Raw genomic sequence first — 15,625 nt, 5'->3', positions numbered from 1 at the left:
AGTTTCACTGGTATGTTGTACACGACTACAGTTTCAAGGCTACATTTCATACATTTTTGGAGATGATTTTACTCAGCTGTGTCTCATTAACAAAGAAGGCAAAAGTTTGAGTTTGCTTGAATTGAGAATAGGGGTAGGCTAAATATTGTATTTCGCAGCATATATAAGAATAGGCGTATGAGTAGTGTTTGAGATTAGAGGTAGGATAAATCTTGTATTGGCCCACCCAAAAAAGCAAACAAAGAACAAATGTCATGGAGTTGCATGGATGCAATGTTAGCTTGCTGTATAATACCTTGAGTGTTCCCAATAAGTTTTGATGGTGGTGCCCTGATGTATGGTTGATTCTGTAGACATACATCACTGAATATCATGTGACACTGCATGTTACATGGGGTGGTACCCTCCCACACTGGTGCTTCATTAACTGTGTCAGTACACTCATATCACTGAATCTAATAAGAATCACATCCTGTAACACAGAGGTTAGGAGTGGAAAATATTCTGTATACTTGGCAAAGGCAGCTGATTTTCTTGCTCTTTTTCCTTTTAACTTGTCACCTGGAAAGTCAATCAGCTGCTTTTCCTGCATGTCATTTCCAGTCAGACTATTATGACCACAGACAGCAGGAAAGTGTAACATCTGGTTGTTTGTTGCCTGGCTGTTTGGTCTTAACCTATTTGTCCAGTAAATGCTTCATGTTGACAGGTATGACTCGCTGACTGGCGTCCCCAACACACAGAAGGCTATAGGCTTTGAGAAGGGGAGCGTGTTGTTCAACATTGCAGCTCTGTGTACACAGATTGCATGTAAACAGGTCAGTTGGTATTATGTCACATTTGGACTTTCGGAAGTCTAAGAACATGGTGAAAGTCACCATGGAGCTTGTGCTCAAGATGAGTCCTAGATTTTTTAGGAACAATTTTTTTATGCGTATACAACTTCTTTAATGCAGTGGATGCTAAGACTGTTTTCACGTTCACTATAACAACTGCTAAGACTGTGATCATGTTCACTTATATATAACAACTGCTAAGACTGTGATCATGTTCACTATAACAACTGCTAAGACTGTGATCACGTTCACTATAACAACTGCTAAGACTGTTCTCACGTTCACTATAACAACTGCTAAGACTGTTCTCACGTTCACTATAACAACTGCTAAAACTGTTCTCATGTTCACTATAACAACTGCTTAGACTGTTATCACGTTCACTATAACAACTGCTAAGACTGTGATCATGTTCACTTATATATAACAACTGCTAAGAGTGTTCTCACGTTCACTATAACAACTGAAGACAGGCATGACATCATTATCTGTGCCACAGTGTTATACATGCCCCGACTGCGGTAGGTTTACCTTTGGGGGAGCGTTTGGATAGGTTTGTTCAGTTTATTTGTTTAATTAATGTTCTAGCCTTTCCTGTTTCAGTATATGTATACTTGATTTTAATTTTTGAGATTGTAAACAAATGGATCAATGATTGCATTTCAGTTTTGAAGAGTACACATTCACAGTAAACTATCAGTTGTGAGACTTTGATAGAAACAATCACTTTATCCATACCTATATCCCACCATCTCACTTGTTTCTCCCAGGATCGAATGACTACAGCAGGATCTGAAGAGGCAATACGAGCTTTTGAGAAAGCTGCAGGGTACTTTCGTCACCTAGAAACCCACTTTAAACATGCTCCCAGTATGGACATGCGTCCGGAGACTCTCACCATGTTGGTGGAACTACTGCAGGTAGGTATTTCCATTACTTCACCAGTCTCAGGTTGGAGAGCCACTGACCTTCACAGTAACTGAATACAGACAGTGAGTCTAGCTTTGTAATTAAAAAATGGGGCACATTGTGTGAGTTGTGGCAATTCTGTGTGCTGAGTTACGTTTCTTACCTGTGTTTATGGGTGACACCAAAAGTGGAAAATATGCAACTTTTGTATTTTCCCTTTAAACATAAACTAACTTACTGATTGCATTTTATGAAGTGCATTGAGTAGCTGAACATGTGAATAATTCAATATGTAATGTTTTTCTCAAGAATTGGTGTTTGCTTCATCAATATCAGATGATGATGAATTCATGTAAAAATCAAGGATGTTTTTAAAAGACACAACATAACAGTGTCAGTCAGTTTAGATGATATAAATTTCATAATTTTGTGAAACAGCTATCTGAAGTGTTAACATGATGCAGACATATCAGTGGTCTTGTACTAGTGCACTTACAACAGACTGCAAGGAGATGTGGCTTGTTTCAGGCTCAGGCCCAGGAGTGTGTGTTCGAGAGTAAGACCATCCATGGCCTCGCGGATGGAGTCCTGTCTTTGGTGAAGGTAGCACAGGAATCAGCCTATGTGAGTGAATGTAGATGCCTGTCATCACTAGAACTAGACTTGAATTGGGTGATGAGAGTGTTTATTCAACTCTGTTGTATATCAACTCAAATATTCTGATGGATATAGATCTGTAACAGGCATTATTACTGGTCAAAGTGGCTGTGTATTCAGTGTGTAGCTAAATCACCTGTCGATATAAACTGCTAAATTAAGTTTCAAAACACACACACAGTGTGAGGATTCAGTGCTTTCAAGTGAGTTTTGATGTTTGAGGTAGAAGAGAAGTCATTTGTACTATTGCTGTACTATATGCAACGTCAGAAATCATATGTAATGTATCTACTTACTTGTTTAAGTCTGCACTATCTATATCCAAACAATGCATGATTTTTCTGAATGGTTTAAGGGACAAAGGACAATTTTATTTAGCTTTTCTGTAGTTTACTATATTTTGCCTGGTGTTCTTGCAGTGTATGATTACATGATGTATACATGCAAATCTTTAACCAGTTTAGAACATTTCATGGTTTTATTAATTGTAAAAAGATTGATGTGTGGTCTTTCTTGTTTTTTGTATTAATGTTGTAATTTTCTGTTGTGCTTGGATTGTATGCTATTTGCATTGTAGTTCCGAATTTTTAGCTCTAATAAGTTGGTTTATGAAAAAACTCAAGACAGTGTGTTTTTCAGTATGTATGATTTATGTTTTGTTTGCGGGTGATAGGTTTCTGAAAGGTTCAGAGTCACTCACAGACTAATGTCGGCTGAACCTGTCAAGAGTTACCTCCCCTTCACGTGGACTGCCATGGCACAGACAAAACACTACTACTACAAGGGACTTGCTCATTCAATAGTAGCCACAGCACTCCTAGACCAGAAAGGTACAATGAGACAATTGATAAATAAGATCATTTCATCTGTTTATTAATAATGAATATTTCCCCATAGATATTCACATAAATAGGCTGCTGTTACATGTGAAGAGTCAGCACCCCAAGCTTGTTTTAAGAGGTGTGTAATTGGATATGGTGGTCAGGCTCAGTGACTTAGTTGATGTATGTCATTGTATCCTAGTTATGTGGAGCAATGCTTATGATGTCAATCACTGGATTATTTGCTCTAGAATTGGATATTTGCAGATCTCCATTATGTGGCTACAGCGTTTAGTGAGGTATTAATATAATCAAGGGAATGTAACATCAAACGCAGGTCTTCACACCTGTAAATCCTGTCAGATGTCCACATACTCACATAAGTTCAGTTTGTTGCCAATTGTACAAGCTTTGATTGGAGTTTACTGATCTGTTACTTGCAGACAGCGGTGACCTGGACAAGCTTAAGCAGATGATGGAGAAGCTCCATGTGGGTTCCGACATTCGAGATGAAAACAACGGTCTCAAAATTCCAACAAATGACAACGACAGGAAGATTCTAGGTGTGTCCAGTTACGGATTTTCATTATGAGTTCACTCCCGAGAGTATACTTATTTTTTGTTGTCATTGTGTGGATATTACCATTCTGTCTCAGCTTTTAGGTGCTTTAGACATTCATTTTTTCTTTCCTCTGCAGGAAGCCTTACACCACTGGTGTTGAACTAAACAAAACTGTTTAAATGATAATATTTGTATCTGTAGAAAGCTATGAGAACAGTTTCAGTATGCTGACTTCAGTATGCTGGCTAATGATGGTTAGTACCATCATTGTTGGATTTAATTTTTGTTCTTGGCATCTTGTTTTACCAGATAATTAGTCTTATTAGTCTCATTACTTAACTTCCGTCCATTGATAAGCTGACTCCTGTGTTGCAGGCAAGGCTCACCTCCGAGAGTCTGTCCTCAGTCACGAAGAAGCCCTGCGGGTTCATGACCTGTGTAAGCAGCTGAGGAAGATTGACACCTTCCGGGAACTTTTGCAGAAAGCTCATGAAAGGTATGAATTGTCATCATTGGCTCTGAAAATGTGGTTATGAGAAAGCCATATGTACTGAGGGAAGGAAGTTCCAAGTGAATACACATATCAATCCTCTCATATCAATCATATGAATTGATAATCTCGAAAATATCTGAGGCTTGGGGAGAATATTTTTACTTTCTAGAGTGTTGACATATTTGATATCAGAAGACAAGAAATCACTTTTCATACTTATCTTAATTCCAACACAGTTTTAGAAGATTAATAGCACACATCCACTCACTGTGCGTTGATTTTGCCCTAATATTGACAACCTGATCTAACTCGCTCACTCTGTACACAGGACACTGGAGAAGTTTGAAGCTCTGGAAGAAGAAGATGACTTCTCAGAGCTGCTGACTGTGCCGCGCATTGAGGGGAAGGCGGACAGGGAAACCAACCCAACTCCTCCTGAGTTCTCCAAAATCAAGGTCTTGGACATCTTTGCTGCACTAGTGAGTCATTTTATATGTATGTAGTGACACCTATGATCAAACAGACACCAGGGAACTACCGGCTGCTACTGGAAACAAATCTATTGTGAGTTCTAAAGTAAAGGTATGACAGACCGAACTTCAGTGAAATATATTTGTGTAAAGTGAAGATCTTGTTTGTGCCCTCTTGTGACTCACAGTACACTATGCCCATGGGACTCTCACAGTGTGATTCAGTTTGACCCTTGTGGACTTTCAGTTCAGTCAGTCTGTTTGGCCCTTGTGGAGTGTCAGTTCAGTCAGTCTGTTTGACCCTTGCAGACTTTCAGCTCGGTCAGTCAGTTTGACCCTTGTGAACTTTCAATTCATTCAGTCAGTCTGTTTGACCCTTTTGGACTTTCAGTTCAGTCAGTCTGTTTGACCCTTTTGGACTTTCAGTTCAGTCAGTCTGTTTGACCCTTTTGGATTTGCAGTTCAGTCAGTCTGTTTTGCCCTTTTGGACTTTCAGTTCAGACAGTCTCTTTGACCCTTTTGGACTTTCAGTTAAGTCAGTCTGTTTGACCCTTTTGGACTTTCAGTTAAGTCAGTCTGTTTGACCCTTTTGGACTTTCAGTTCAGTCAGTCTGTTTGACCCTTGTGAACTTTCAATTCATTCAGTCAGTATGTTTGACCCTTGCAGACTTTCAGTTCAGTCAGCCTGTTTGACCCTTTTGGACTTTCAGTTCAGTCAGTCAGTTTGACCCTTGTGGACCTTCAGTTCAGCCAGTTTGAGAAGATGTTACAATTCAATACTTTTGCGAGCAAACCTAAACTAACTTCATGTTTCGTTGCTTTTCAGGGTCCTATCACAATATTCAATTCACGAAACGAATGGTCAGCGGCCCGGAGAGTACAGCTGAATCGCAGTGAAGATGAAGGATTTGGTTTCAGTGTGCGTGGTGATTCACCAGTCATGGTTGCTGAGATTGAACCAGAGAGTGTAGCTGGGGTAAGCTTTGCTTGTCTTTGGAATCAGTATAGTAATAGGATAGATTTAGGTAGACTTAAAGTCCATGGGATACTTGCCCCTTTAATTGATTTTTGAATGTTTCATTGCAGAGGAGCTCCATGAAGGTTGGAGATTTTGTCGTGGGTGTAGGAACAATGGATACAAAGTGGGCGAAACATGAACAAGTGGTTCAACTGGTTCGACAGGCTGGAAACTCACTTGAACTTCGATTGATTACACCCATGGGTCAGAGCTTTCTGGAAAGACTAAATGCAGATCGACCATATTCAACAGTTAGCTTACCTGCATCTCCTGTGAGAATGCAGAGTCCTAAGAGCAGTGTCTCAAGCGAAAAGAGCAATAAAAGTCGCCTCAGTGCGCCCTGGATTTTCATGAGGCGGAACTCTTCAAAGGAAAAGTCAGAAAAACGGAAATCATCTGATGAGTTTGATGATGACATTGTGTCTAGGTAGACTCACTGTTGATGTGTTCATGGTACCTTCTTCATGAAAACGTGTTCATGCAAGGCAGTGTTTGATTCTGCTGGTCTTTGAGACGCACCAAGATATGTCTGCATCCACAGTGCTGTGTTTCTATGGAAACAAATTTGTGTATAAGTGCTGAGTTGCACCCATTGTGTTCAGTGTTTTGGATTACAACGTGTTACTTAGCTGTCTTCAGTGAAGGTATAGTGTGTCAAGAGGTCATAACGATACAGCTGATGAGTGTATGTTCTCTTGAGAGCAGAAATTGGGTCCCACCCTCCTTAGGCATTCTTGTATCAGGATTTTCATTGTTTGAGGGTTTTTTGCTGTGGCTAAAGTACCGTCAAGCCAGTGGATGATTGTGTTCATAGTAGTCAGCTGGTGATTGTGTTCATAGAAGCCAGCTGGTGATTGTGTTCATAGAAACCAGCTTGTATTGTGTAACCAGTATTATTGGTTTACAAGACATGCTTGCCATCTTGAGACTTTGTACAAGTTGTGTGTCGAGACCTACATGAACACTCCAAGGAATCACAGCGACACAATACAGTCACAGTTTGAAGGGCAGCTGTGTGGTGAATACAAGTCATTGATTTGGCCTTATTTGTAATGACATTTGAGGTTTTTATGCTGTGCTTAATTGTACTTGTTTTTAAGATATTGGAGATGAAACCCAAATTTGCGTTTGCTAATCTTGCTTGTTTGATATAAGCAACTATTTTACAAACAACTACTTACTGTTGTAGATTAAGGCTAGATCCATCCAACCCAGTTTCTTAAAGCCAGTAAAAGTACAAACATACACAGGTATTTTTAGCTTAAGAAGTTCCTATATTTACATACATTTTCTTCGACTTTGTTAAAATTATTCTACCTGTATGAAATAGATGCTCATAACGTGATTAGTTTTAGACCATTGCTGAATGTGATGTTGAACAACAAATAACAACCAAAATTCAATAACATAAGGTGAAGCAGCATGATTGTCCAACTAGAGTTGTGTTCAGTGGACAGTTGAAGGGGAATTAGTATATTTGAGGCAGTGGCATTAATTGGTTGTTTTTGTCCAAAACTGGAGTAAAAATTCAGATGGTGGAAGTTTTTGCCAAAATCCCCCCTAATGATGTGTGTCATGTATCAGTTCATACTGGAATTCAGTCAATTTTCAAAAGTTGGGTTCAGTTTTACATCACTAGTACAGATAGCCAGACTTCTTTTACCTCACTGTCCACATTTAAATCCGAAAGCTTAATATGATCTAAATGTGTACAATTCTGTGTTAAGGAGTCATTCGGTTTTAGGTATCAACTATGTCCATTGTGTCCATGTGCCCAAAATGAATATCACAAAATGCATTGTATAGTATCTTGACTAAGGCAACATGGAACGTATCATATATTACTTTAGAAGTGTGGTATGCATTGGTACACAAGGTAGTTGAATGTAACACTGTTCTGATCTAGTAAGTACTGAGCATCACTTACAAACTCTTGTCGTACATTCCATAATATGGAGCCACCTGTAATACAGCTGAAGTGATGCCTGTAGTTTGAAGTTAATCATTCCTTACAGAACTATCACCTCCACACAGACACCAAGAACAAGACAAGGAATAGAATCGTATTTATCTAAATTCAAAATGATTCTGAAACTCTTTTGTCAGATATATGATATTATGGAAAATGGACCTGAATTGAAAAAATGATCTTGTCCGGACCAAGAAGGAATGCCGTGGAATATGTCATGGTTGTTGTGTGTACAGTTGATTGTGGGTTCCTAGTCTTCATCATAAGCCAAATGTACACTGCCATGTTCAGCGAACACAGATGAAGTCATTACATTGTATCCTACCAGTTGTTCGTTTCTACAGAGATCACCGTGTTGGATGATACATCAACGTTGGAGTACAGTGTTACCATTACTTGCCCCACACAACTATATCTAGGCTGGCTAATGTCATAGATGATCAAAAAGATAGGAATAATTATTACCGATTATTGATGTGAAATTTGTGTTCTCAATGATACAGAACATTAACTTTGGTGAGTTTAGTTTAGTAAGGTTAGTTTTCTAGCAAAATATTGCATGCAAAAACATGCTGCCACGTACCAGTGATGTGAAATATGTTAATTTATTTCAGACATTTTTGGCATTTTGGCGCCAAATTATGTCTTTGATAATTGTCTTTAAACAGTCAACATTTAGGTCATGCTTATCGCTATGATCTATATAGATAACCAGCCCAGATATCATGTTGTTTGCTTCACAGACGTGGTCACGTAGTACCATCCACACATTTGTACGAGTCCTCCACAGTTTTAAAATCACAGTGATTACCATTTGTAATTCTTAAGGTCCACATTTAGTACAAGTTACAGGAAACACATTGAAATCACGGCTTTGTTGGCACTGATTCCAGACAGATGTCATGAATTAGTTTGATATATCATGAATTGTAAGAACATGTATCATGAATTATGACACCTCTATCTTCCCAGAGAACAAATGGCATCCACTCATGATTGTGATTGTTTACTATGTAGAAGATGTTTACTAACTTGATTCATCATTTGTAGCACTGTGAGTACAGACACTGACGCACATGGAAGTGTGACAATATCACTGATGGATGGGTCATGCCCCCTACTTCCCAGTGTCATTGTTCTCCGCCTCATGTTGTCTATCTCCTCTCCATTATGACAAATTCTGTGCCAAGTCTGCTGCCATACCTTTGTTTTAGATGTGTCATGACTAGCTTCAAATCAATGACAAATCAGACTGCCTCAGTTGAACAAAATTTGAAAAAAAAAAGAATCTTGATTGTCTGCAGAACAAAATTTGTATGAACATGTCACATGAAGTAAAGAAGTTATTGTCCATAAAGTGTCAATCTATACATATGTATATCTACATATATCTATACTGATAATTAGTTAATCAGATAAGAATCATTGTAAACCAAAAGTCACTGTGTTCTGTTGAAAAACATGATCAAATGGTATTAGATTCCCGGAAACTGCAAGACTATTCACTGTGTATTTACACGTAAACAATTGTTTTGTTGTGTCATCAACAGTTGTGACGTCATTCAAATCATATTGTGACGTAAAGTTAGAATGACGTGACAAAAGAGCAACTCCAGATGCTACCATGGGAACCAGCTGAAACGGCCAGCTGATGACACTTTACTGCTGTACTCATACTCGATGTAAACGAGTGCAGACAGTAAAACCCCTTTGGCTTACTTTTTTGTTTACAATGTCGATAAACGTCATGTGTTGGCCAATTTCTGGGTGTTATTGAGTATTTGAAGCACGGGAATGCATTTGGAACCGACGGTCAAATACTCAATAACACCCGGAAATTGGCCAACACATGATGTTTATCCCCTAATTAATAACCTGGAAAAGAAGTATTCCTGAGTATTATTGTCAAGAACTGCCAAAGGCACTGCTTGTCTCAATCATTTGATTGGACAGCTAATTACCATCATGACCAGTCCTGAACATAGTACAGGGCTCGATTTAAGAGATGTTAACCTACTTGAACCAAGTGCAACCTAAGATAAAAACCTAGTTGCACCAGACAAATTCCAGATACCCTAACCCATTTATTGTAATGTTTACTGAAAGAAATATGCTTTTGAATTATTTAGATGCTTTATACAGAAATTTACCTACTCAAAAATCTACATGCACTTTTGTGCAGTTTAGACTAATAAGTAGGTTGCACTTTGCAATGTTGGGCTGCACCAGTGTAAGTAGCAAAGCACTGAATCAAGCCCAGCAGTATGGTGGCAGATGGGTCCTGTGTATTTGTCACATTAGGTTGTAGATTAGACTCTACTCTACAGTAGGTAGAGAGATTAGTCTAGTATTAACCTACCTTGCCACGTCAGTTTTCCAAGTGTGTTGCATCTCTATTGTAGAAATATAGTATTGTGGCATAGCTAAGTGGAAAACGTTATTTATTTGCAAAATATCAAACTGTGTTTATCTAGTCTGCCAGTGCAAATTGATAAACAATCATTTTTTAGTTGTATTAATGAAACTCTTGGAATATAATGTAGATGATAGTTCTGGAAAATTAACATGGAGTCATTGCTTTGACATGTAGACATATTTTGATCAGTGAGAACTCATGTTATGAGAGAGATTGTCTGAAATGGCCAAAGATTAAGTAGCTACAGTTACTCTCATTCATCAGTAAAGACTGACAATTATCATAGCACTTTGAAGATTGCCAATTGCACAGTCTGCTAGAGCAAGGTTATTGATTAGAATACTTTGATGACAACCTGCAGTATACCATATAGAGTCTGTATTTTATTCATTGACATAGTTTACTGGCCAGATTCCACAGTAGATTATTGTTTATCCATGGTAACTGTCCCATTTATTGTGAAGCCTGATACCTCATAAGTTGGTGTAGAAGCACCAATTATTGGTCAGTATTGTAGAAGTCCCTAGCATTGGTCAGTATTGCACCCAACCCAGCAGCATAAGTAACCTTTTGTCATAATACAGCCCAAAATAAGTGTCTTTCCTCTTCAAAAACATGAAACCATTGTTTGTTTTCTAGTTCTTGAAGCATCCTCTTTTAAAACAGTAACCGGCAGCATGTCTGTAAAAGTCTGGTTTAAAAAATAGTAACTTTATATCAAGTAAAATGCAACACATTTATAACCGTGACATTTCATGTGAAAAATGCAAAGATGGTTAATGTAACGAAAGTACAAATTAAACTAAGGTAAAAATGAAGAAAAATACAAGAAATTATGAAAGGCTGTCAGCACCAGATGACAAACTGTGAGGATAATGGAAACATACTTAGTTTTCTGTATTTTCTGTCTGTTAGTGTAACCAGTGGCTGTTACAGGGATGGTAGTCAAAATACATAAGCAGCGTTCATAACCAAGTGATTGTCATCTGGAAATGTATTGTAGTTTCAGAGTGTTCAGATTCCATTTTTTCTATTCATGGTGAAACATTCAGTGATTATTTACAGAGAGGAACAATAACAACAATTTTGATGTGAATTGTATTTGATATATCTTGAAGTATAGTCTGTCTCAGTGACCAGACTTTGGTGAGATTACTGAAAATCGTAACGCCTCTACTCTGTGGTAGACCTGGTTGATGCTGCTATACTCCAAGTAATGGATTCTGCAGGCAGAATTCACCCTGTACAGACAGATGTGTCTATTTATTCATAATATGCTAACCACTCGTATGTCTGTCATCAGATGTATTGTATCTGTTGCCTGTGTTGCCCACCTGTGTTGTCTGTCCATAGAACAGTGGCCATTGTCAGCATAGGTTGGTTGTTGAAGGCATCTATTTATGTGGATATGGTGTATGTTATAGTGAGAGTTTTTATAGCTGTGTTTTGCACACCATTCCTGTTCCTTTCTTTCAGTTAGATTTCAAGCTCTGGTACAGTTTGTATATTACATTTCAGACATAAAAGATGTAAAGAAAGACTGTAGAATCAATATATTTGCATGTGATATTATACTTTCAGAATAATGTCTTTAATGGTGAGGAATAACAACAAAATCAAGTGAATCATCAATTTAATAGGATGAAGCTGCTTATCACCTGCTTACATCAGACATATACTACTCAGAAGTAGTTGAGGAACACCAGGCTTTTTTCATGCTACTATGGCGGTAGTTATATGGCCGTAACACTCTAACTAGTAATATGAAAGAATCAGATATTCTTCAACTTCTTATTATTTATCAATGTGATGTTATCAATACAGATATTTTGATGGCCATTGTTAAACAGTAATCTGCTGGTGTCTTTACTTTATACAGTATTAGTGAATTGAGCATTTTATTTGTGTAACTTTGTTTTTGATTATAGAGGCTTCTTATGTACATTCTCAGTCAGAATATAGGGTAAGAATAGCTGGTTGCGTGTGTGGTCCATATGTGTGGTCTTAGCTCTGTGTGTTTTTGGCACACATGTTGCCAGAAGAATATGGCTCACAACCACACAGAGTATGGCGTTCTTTACACCTGAAGACATTTTGACATTTTTTATCCATGTTCTTGCCATTGATGATCAACACAATGTTGCAATACGTTACAGTGGGTGTTTGTAAATCCAGGAACCTTGCTAGCAAAGACCATTATTATTCACTTTCTAATTTCTCAAATAACATTCTGAATGCCTAAAACTTGACTATGTTATTTGGTGATGTTTGATTCTGAACATCTGATCTACCTAATATTTAACATTTCTCTAACAAACCAGTTCTACTCATGGTATAATGTTCAGCGCTAAATGGGAAGTTGTGTATATCAACAGATAAATAACAATAGAGGATTCGTACTGTAGAAAGCTGACATACTTCTCAGCAATTATGATGCTGACACACCTGAAAAGAACTTGTCACAGAGGAAACAGCTGAGAGTTTTAGTGATGACTGATAGATTTGTTGTGAGATTTGATTCTTTTTTGATTGAAGAACATGGAATAGATTTATTGTTGTAATCTGAATTTCATCGTTTACGTAACCTACATTGAATATGCCACAAACTTATGCAAGTCCTTCTCCCTCCAAACCATTTTGTCCTTACTGAATATATCTGTCCAGTAAACATTTGCTGATTATGTGCCTTGTGTGTGTCTACATGCATATTTTATCTCTGAAGCATGCTTAGACTGTTATGAGATTATGTAAATGTTTAAAATACGAGAGCCAAGTTCCAAAATATTTGGTGATGTGACTTCACTATTTGTGAATATATTTCATTCGACTGGCATGTTATATTTTTACAGTTTCATATACTTGTAATATATTCCTATCCTAACAACTATTGTATACTACTTAAAACAAGTGAAAAAACTCTCAATATTGTCAGAAGTCAACTCTATAATTTCTTTTAAAAGTATGCTTTAGTTTTTTGACATTTCCTTCTTGAGGCTGAGGATTTATTCTCCAGGGTCCAGCTTCAGGGTTATGAGAGGTGTATTTGCTGAGGTAGTATCTAGTATAGCATGTAATCAAAATACAGTCATGTAGAGGCCTCATGTTAGACATTCAAACAATGACTTACAGCATTTTCCTTAATGTGCAATGTGTTGAGTGATATTGAAGCCAGTATTACACTTTGCATGTGAGGGTGTTCTAGTCAGGCCGTGGCTAGAAACTCCTGTCATACTAGAGCCACACATTAGACCTGCTTCCAGCTTCATGCTTCTTAATGGAAATACTCAGTTTTCACCAAATGGCATTGACGAATAGGACTTAGATAAATGATGGACCCCAAGATTTAGTTGTGTTGCTTCATTGTATTGATTGACATAACAGATGAAAGAGTAATGTCAAGGGAATGGTTGTTTGCTCAACTGTTTTTACACAGTTTTACAGTTCAAATAAATTTGTGAAAATGTAAGAAATACATTAAAGAGGGTTCATTACCATTATTGTTGAAATGGTAAGAGAATAATTTTGCTACTATTTTGTATCCTAGTTGATCGGCCTTACAGTTCTTGGCCTAGATTTTCGAAGCTCTCTTAGCGCTAAGATAGTCGTATGGTAATGTTAGTGTATAGTACTTATGACAATATCAGTGCTAAGAGAGCTTTGAAAATCAATTCCCAGTTTGTTAAGTAACAATCCATCATATTTAAGAGGACAAAGGTGCACGCTTGTTTAAACATCATTTTTACATTGATATGCTTTACACGTGACTCTGTTGGAAGTGCTAGCTTGCTCTTTGTCTTACTAACATTTTGCCAGTGAGATCACCACATATATTATTTTCTAATGTATACGTATGGGTCAGTATGAGGCCATATATATTGTACCGAGAGTATTATTTTCACACTACGCATGGTGTAACAGTATGTACATGTGTATATGTTCACATATTGGTTGTCCTTGTGTTCTAAATTGAGGCGTCAGCAATAAGGACGCTCCTCCATGGCAATAGCTTATAGTTCAATTTTGAGGTTTGTGTCATTTTGTTTAGTTGTCCATATTCAAAACAGCATAATCATCATGTGTTCTTTCCACCTGTCAATATTAGCTCTTGTAGTCTTCCCATTATCCAGAGTTGTCTCCCCTTGATCACCCACACCTTTGTTTATTTACCATTTTAAGGTTGCTATTCTGTTTTGTAATGTAGAGGTGTAAATACAATATGAATACTATAAAGTACTATGTGCTTTATATGTTCCACCAACTATTTCAATATTTGATTATTCCAAAGTGAGTGAGTTAGATTTTATGCCGCTTCTAGCTATATTCCCGCAATATTATGGCATGACAAGGGGCAGTGGATACTGGAAATGCGTTTCTCTGAGTGCAGCCATGTGGTGAATTGAAGTAGGGCCTTTGATGTGATGAGCGAAAGCTTTAACCTCATGGCTGTGAAAACAGTAGATGAGGTAGCCAAGTGGTTAAAGCATTTGCCCATCATGCTGATGACCCTGGTTCAGTTCTGTCGATGGTTTTCCATTGATCTTCACAAAATGTTTCCAAGTCACTTGTTCAGACTTGAAAAAGTCAATGCTCACTTGAAATTGCTCATTACCTTTTTAACACATGAAGGAAATAATTCAGTAACATGTAACTTTTTTGCTTAATTTCCTAAGACAGGAAAGGAAATCATAAGAACTGCAGGTTTAGAGACACATGCTCCTGCTGAGAAATACACACACTGCCAACCATTATGTTGTTCCTGAGAAAAATGGTGGCACAGGGTTGGTCAAGGGGAGATGGTGTGGTCCACCTGCATTGATACTATTTGAAGGGGGCTTTTTCAAAGCTTGTGAATAGATACTTACATTATTGCGATAGTTTCATACAGTGTTATATTATATTTTTGACAGTTGATGAGTTAATAAAATCAATATGATATGAAATTGTGGGTTTTTTCTTTTTGAAGGAAATGAGATGCGGTAGTCTTATGTTCTAGATTTTGGTGATGACGAACTGCAGTAAGAGCATCTTGTTAAAATCCACTGATCAAGACTCTCATCTACAGGCTTCCTAGTTGGATTAGCAGCCAGAACCCGATCCCTCCATTCATAGGTTTCAAACAGGTTTGATGGAAGTTGACAATGAAGGAAATTGGCTTTGGTGAAAGTGAATTGTTTTGAAACAATGCTTTTTACCACGTTCGAATCAAACAAAATATTGAGAAATGCTAGTGTTTCCATGACCTTAAATGTACATGTATTCAATATTCATTGGGTTGACAAAGGAATGCTTTCAACCTTCTTAGTGTCGTTAAACCTTCAGTTTGGTAAAATAGTTGACTATCATATATTTTCAAAATATCTTGATAATACTGACACTGGTACTTAATCAAACAATAGTTGATCTGGTCACAGCGCCGACAGACACCTGCTGCACGTTGTTTGCCAGTCATGAAGAAGAGACCAACAAGAAACAAC

The 15,625-nt window shown here is 37.6% G+C and overlaps 1 protein-coding gene across 3 annotated transcripts in view; it reads left to right on the top strand.

Annotated features, from left to right (window-relative positions):
* The window catches only part of LOC137258487 (rhophilin-2-B-like), a 40,175-nt gene extending 31,155 nt beyond the window's left edge, over positions 1-9,020 (top strand). For all 3 annotated transcript variants that reach the window (XM_067796177.1, XM_067796175.1, XM_067796178.1), the window contains exons 7-15: positions 710-818; positions 1,607-1,756; positions 2,274-2,369; positions 3,076-3,232; positions 3,667-3,786; positions 4,161-4,281; positions 4,607-4,757; positions 5,575-5,724; positions 5,835-9,020. In XM_067796177.1, the coding sequence (XP_067652278.1) occupies positions 710-818; positions 1,607-1,756; positions 2,274-2,369; positions 3,076-3,232; positions 3,667-3,786; positions 4,161-4,281; positions 4,607-4,757; positions 5,575-5,724; positions 5,835-6,197 (1,417 nt within the window). In that variant the 3' untranslated portion in view covers positions 6,198-9,020. The remainder of the gene's footprint in view (positions 1-709; positions 819-1,606; positions 1,757-2,273; positions 2,370-3,075; positions 3,233-3,666; positions 3,787-4,160; positions 4,282-4,606; positions 4,758-5,574; positions 5,725-5,834) is intronic.
* Positions 9,021-15,625: the final 6,605 nt, after the last annotated feature.

The sequence above is a fragment of the Haliotis asinina genome, chromosome 12 (genome assembly GCF_037392515.1).
Source record: "Haliotis asinina isolate JCU_RB_2024 chromosome 12, JCU_Hal_asi_v2, whole genome shotgun sequence".
NCBI classification, from domain to species: Eukaryota; Metazoa; Mollusca; class Gastropoda; order Lepetellida; family Haliotidae; genus Haliotis; species Haliotis asinina.
Note: the sequence above shows the minus strand (reverse complement) of the source record. Positions and strands in the feature narration are given on the sequence as shown.